Source organism: Poecilia latipinna, unplaced genomic scaffold, assembly GCF_001443285.1.
Source record: "Poecilia latipinna isolate Pla-1442-1.1 unplaced genomic scaffold, P_latipinna-1.0 Scaffold641, whole genome shotgun sequence".
Taxonomy (NCBI): domain Eukaryota; kingdom Metazoa; phylum Chordata; class Actinopteri; order Cyprinodontiformes; family Poeciliidae; genus Poecilia; species Poecilia latipinna.
The window spans coordinates 292123-298122 of NW_015113257.1; the positions used below are offsets into that span (position 1 = coordinate 292123).

The 6000-nt window shown below is 41.9% G+C and overlaps 1 protein-coding gene across 1 annotated transcript in view; it reads left to right on the top strand.

Annotated features, from left to right (window-relative positions):
* LOC106954252 (cadherin-24-like) overlaps positions 1-5097 on the top strand; it is a 32491-nt gene extending 27394 nt beyond the window's left edge. The window contains exons 6-9 of the mRNA XM_015043591.1: positions 2120-2301; positions 4248-4504; positions 4613-4749; positions 4900-5097. Of these exons, the coding sequence (XP_014899077.1) occupies positions 2120-2301; positions 4248-4504; positions 4613-4749; positions 4900-5048 (725 nt within the window). The 3' untranslated portion in view covers positions 5049-5097. The remainder of the gene's footprint in view (positions 1-2119; positions 2302-4247; positions 4505-4612; positions 4750-4899) is intronic.
* The last annotated feature ends 903 nt before the right edge of the window (positions 5098-6000 follow it).

Below are 6000 nucleotides of genomic sequence, written 5' to 3' on the forward strand. Positions count from 1 at the left end.
ATAGATTATTGCTTTAACAAATGAAAAACTCCTGTTTTCAGGAACTGTTTGTTCAGGTCAAATGAAATTTACTACACGTTTCAGCAACAGATACCAATTATGAAACAAGTAGCAAACAATACAATTTGAAAAATGACATCAGAATTATGAAGCAAATATTCATCAGATACATTGATCATTGATCCAGTTATTGTGAATCAAACGCTGACCAGCCGGGTTTTTAGCTTCTAGTTTAAAGAAACTTAAAAGTTTTGCAGTTTTCTGGAAGTTTGTTCCAGATTTGTGATGCGTAGAAGCTGAATGCTGCTTCTCCGTGTTTCGTTCTGGTTCTCTGTGTTATGTGTGAACATTACGCTCAAAGGAAAACTCCCATGATGCTTGGAGTCTGCATGCATCTCTGTGCACCATAATGTATCGAGGATGCAAGCTTTCTCGCTTTAAGACACAATTAACACGTTTTTTATGCATCCATGCCACACACCGGGCCTGTGAAGCTGTGAAAAACCAACATCTGATGATCTCGCAGCGAAAAGACGAAGAGGGTCAGAACCTGCGCCGACTGGAGCGTTTTTCTTTTTATTATCAATAAATTACACTAATAGCTCCACATCTCACTCCATTTATCACAAAGCTGTTATTGTCTTAAACTTTAATTCTGTTTTTTTTATTGAATATCTCTTTGCAGTTGTTACAAATTAAAGAAATATATTAGGTCTTGTATACCATAAAACGCTTAGAACAGCAATCAACAGGGTAGAGGCAGCTTAGCCGGGTTTTATTGTCTAGACTCTTGGTGATCAAACTCAAGGTCATTCTGGTGGACGTCAGCACAAACCTGCAGGGCTGCAGCTAACGATTAAACTAAACTAATGACAAACATCAGCACATTATGCAGAGTTTTCATTTAACCACTGGTGCTTCTTTTGTGCAATATAAGAAATGCATTTAAAAATATTTAGATAATTCCTTTTTTAAATAAGAAAATGAAAAACTTTTAGCCTAAAATGCAACAACTTAGCATTTATTCATTAAACACCTTATTATTTGTAGCTAAAATATTCTTCAAGTATCTGAAAAGTTAGTTGACTTTATGTCAATACAATAAGTATAATCTGCAGATAATTTTTTTTTAGATTAACTAATTAATAACTGGACGGCAAACAGTGACTAATAGATTTGTTTGTCCGGACTTTTGAACCAGCTGAAGCTAAAACTCCCACTTTGTGCCTGGGTAGATCACAGAAGTTTTCTTTTAATCTTAAATGCAAAATTCATGTATTTCTTTGTACAAGTTTGGCTTAATTAATGCTCCAAATATGTTATTTTACTGACCACTGACCTTTTTCTGAGTCTGCATACTTCAATTAATCATTGACTAAATTAGTTGACGATTATTCCATTAGTCGATTCGTCACGATTAAGCTGATTAATTTGTTTCATTTTGTAACAATTTCATGTCCAGAAATCCTGTTTTCTGCAGGAACAACGTTTACAGTCCACCAACAGCACCTATCAGAAATGAAAAACATTTATTTGGAGACTTCAAGCTTCATGTTTGTTGAAAAATCTACTTCAAGAACAAAAAATACTTTATTAATATACACACTCTAATATATGTACCTACATTAAAAATCACAAATAGCAGCCTATTTTTTCCATTTGTTTCATTATTTTGGTTAAAGTGAATACTTTCTAAATTTTTATTACTGCCTCATAAACATGATTACTCCCCTCCTCTGCAGCCACAGCAGCTCTGTATAATTCATTTTCCCCCCGCAGAAACAAGGTGCTGTTTACCTATATTAGCATCGCCTCGAGACGAAATGTTATTCCTCGAATGATTTACTGCGATTGTCGCACCGACCAATCGCTCCTGCAACACAAGCAGACCTGTGATATACTGCGAGAGCCGTGATGGAGAGCGAACAATGCTCCAAACTTCATCATGAAATCTGCGCAGGGGCAGCAGCTGCATGCATTAGCGTAATGCCAGCTTTGTTCTGAGCCCCAAACGGAGCCAGACAGCGTCCTCATGAACATTCAGTGCCAGCTCTCAAACCGCTCCATTCATTGTGACCTCCTCCTCCTCCATGCCACCCCCCCCCCTCCTCCGCTGCAGGTGCGTGGTCGTTCTCTGTGTCGGAGCTGGCTGCACCTGGTGTGGAGGTGGGCCGTCTCACTGCCACCGACCCTGACCTGGGAGAAAATGCACAGCTGGAGTTTACCATCCTGGACGCGGAGGGTGCGGACATTTTCAACGTCACCAGCAGAGCCAGGGAGGCCGTCATCGTGCTGAACAAGGTGAGCGGCGATGCGGACGCATGCACGCTGAATGCGCGAGAAGCAGCTGAGGTTTATCACGGGAAAACGGGCACCAAGAGCTTTTATGGTGCCCTGGAAGGGTCATTCATACCCCACTGACCTCTCCACAGTTTGTGAAGCTGTAACCACAGAGCTTTGGGTGTTTTATTGTGGTATTTTGTTGTAGACCAACACAAACTAGAGCAAAAATATGGAGAAAATTATGCATGCAAAGCAGAAATGTGTGGCACACATTTTATTAAGTCCCCAAACTTAGTAGCTTTTCAGCAAGATAAGCTAAAATGTTAGAAAATAAAACCAAGTAAATGATTCCTTATTATAGATTTTTTAAAAGTACTAGTTCAACTGGAAAATTATTTGACTTATAAACCTTTTTCCATGTCTTAAGTCAAATAATTTACCAATATTAAGAAATTATTAGCTTAAAACAAGTCTTAAAAGCGCCGAGAATATCTGCAACAGAAACTAGAGCAAAAATTCTTAGTAAAGTTTTGTATTTCTGCGGTGAGCAAATGAAAATAGTATGGCAGACATGGCAGTCCACAGGCAAGAGGCCCCATGGTGACTCTGGAGGAGCTGCAGAGATGCACAGCTCAGAAGGGAATCTGTCAACAGGACAACTGTTAGTCATCCGCTCTGCAAATCTGGTCTTTATGAAACAATGGACGCAAAAGACAAATTTCTTTTACAGACATCTGAAGATGATGAGTCCAATTATGAGCCTCCAAGCAAAATGTCGTGTTCAATAGAAAAGACTCCAACCAGACTGTAAAAATGACAGAGGCTCTTGCTTTACAGTGCTATCTAAGTAGCCAGCTAGTTTTCACTTGTAACATGGGAAAAATGTCTTGTGAAATAATCTGACAATGGAGTTAGTACCTTTTAATCAACATCAGGGAATTATTTAGTTGAAACAAGCTTCTACATATTGTTGAAAAGTCACATGTTGGTTAGTTTTGCTTTATTTCAAGTGTACGAAGATATTTGCACTGAAGACAAGGCCAAAATTACTTAACAAGGTTTTGTGTAGCTGTTGCGTACATCATGGGTAAGTGTAACTTTATCGCCAAGTTAGCTGGGCGATGTTCGTCTTAACCATTTTCTCCTTTCTGTTGCCAGCCCATACAATTCATTTATTTGCTTTTTTTGTGTGTGTGTATTTCTGTTGTTTCACAGGTCTTAAACTCTGTAATGATCTTTAAAATGTCTTAAAATTCTTATATTCTTTGTGGCAAGACTTTAAAATCGAGGTTGAAGCGTGAGCTCATTCACAAAGAAGAAATGTCCTGAATTTCTCTCTGTAGATGTGTGAGGCTGATGGAGACATACACCAAAAAGCTCGCAAATGTAGCGGTAGTGAAAGATGGTTCAATAAAGTGTTGACCCAGAGGAGTTTTGTACATATTTCTAAAGCATGTAATATTTTCTTTACCCACCACTTTGTGTTGGTTTACACACAAAATCCCAATAAGATGCACGAATGTTTGTAGTTGTAAAGGATGAAGCTGGAAAAAGCTGAAGGGGTTTGAATAGTTTTTTAAACCATTGCATCAGCAACACTTTAAACATCTTCTGCTGATAGTGTCAGCCCACAGGTGTCCTGAAGGAAGTGATGAGGATGAACTGGACATCAGCTGGTCAGAGTCTCACTCATTGAAAGTGAGGCCTTGTTAAAAGAACAGGATTTCGACTTTTAGGGCTTTTGACAACATTCTGTGAGATTATCGAAGAAAGATTGAAGGACAAGATGAGGCTCGTCATTAATTAGACAGGGAAAAAAAAAATCACCCGAGCCGCATAAGAAAAGAATGAATGGAGGAAAATACCGTAAGTGAATGATGAAGTCTTCGGCTGGATCAGAACCAGAGCAAAAAATAACTCGCCGTCTCATTTTTTCTTCTTTTTTTTTTTCTTTTTTTTTACAGCTTCTGGATTACGAAATGTGCAATTCGTATACGTTTTCCGTGGAAGTGGCGAACCCGGTCGTTGACCCCCGGTTCATACGGAAAGGGCCCTTCAAGGACCAGGCGACGGTCCGGGTGATGATCCTCAACGCCGACGAGCCGCCGCGGTTCTCCCAGGCCGTCTACCACCTGGACGTGTCCGAGAACTGCCCCCCCGTCTGCGCCGTCGGCCGCGTCCACGCCGTAGACCCGGACACGGGACAGAGCAGCAACATCAGGTGGCCGACTCACCGTCGCTCACACACACACACACACGCACACACGCACACACCACTCACACACTCATTAGCCTGCGATTCCTGACTGTTCCTCGTCCCGTATCCTAGGTACTCCATCGATCCGCAGTCGGACCCCGAGGCTTTGTTCCGCATCGCCTCCGACAAGGGCTTCATCAGCGCCGTGGTAGAGTTGGACCGTGAGCAGGAGCAGTGGCATAACATCTCAGTCATCGCCACACAGAGGGGTATGACAGACCGTACCGCCGCGGGGCACCTGGAGCGCCGCGGCGACACCGACTCGTATTTCACCCAGTGGAGAGCAAACGGTGGATTTTTCTGTAATAACTTGAACATTAGCGTTCATTTCCCCCCCCCTTCTCTTGTCTCCCTTCCAGACAACCCAAATCTTGTGTCGAGGGCTGTGGTTGCCATAGAGACACTGGACCAGAATGACAATGCGCCAGAGTTGGACAGGCAGTACGCGACATCAGTATGTGACTCCAGCGCCCCGGGTCAGGTCTGTTCCTGTTCAGCCCTAGCCTGATAATACACTGCTCTTCATTTTACCCACTCAGTCTCTACAGCCACTGTACTTCCTAACATTTTGGGGGGTTTTAACTACACAATTAAAGCCTCCGCAACGTTGACTCCCTGCTTGGCTTTATAAATGATATTAATAACAAGAGCTAAACATTTATCTAGCGCTGCAGTTTCCGAAACTGAACTAACTCGAGTGCAACATGCAGCCACTGCTGGACTCTGCTGATGCAATTAGGTACTTTAAAGCAGAGGCAGAAATGTTGGGTTTGCATCAGCAGTGCTGAAGAAAAAACTGTCTGTGGGGATGAGAAAGGGGGATTGTCAGCTCCTGGAACGGCTTTTTCTGCGAAGAAGTCAATGCGTGAGCAATCAAACAATGTGATTATGGGATCGTTTCACAGTTTGTCCACATTGCTTTGTTTTTTTGGTTTTCATTTTCTCACTTTGATGGATTTTTATTGTTATTTAGTGTGACAGACCAACACCAAGAGCTGCATATTTGTGGAGTGAAACAGAAACGAAGCAGATGTGGGTCCAAACATAGACTAAGAGTAGCTTTACTTCAATAGTTTTACTGATTCGTTATCCGTTCCGTTTGTAGTCGAAGCTCAAACATTTTGACTTTCCAGTCAGAAAAGTCAGCTGGAGCGCTCAAGGAAGTCAGACTTCCCACTCAGAACAGTGGGAGGAACTCCGGCTAGTCCCAGTTATAATGTGCAAGACTTGTCGTTTCAATTTGGCGGATCCTCAAATCAACAGCAGTAAGGTGTGTTGGAAACATTCTCCAGTCTGACTGAGCTACTTGGAGAAGAAGAACGTCTGTGTGAAGTTGGATGAGACAAACTCTTCTCCTGTAACTGCAGCAGAATTTGGTGCCGCAAAGTGTTGAGCTGGAGATGAATAAAAGCACATTAAAGGAAGCACACCTTTAACAGATTATGAGTTTGTCTGGGCTA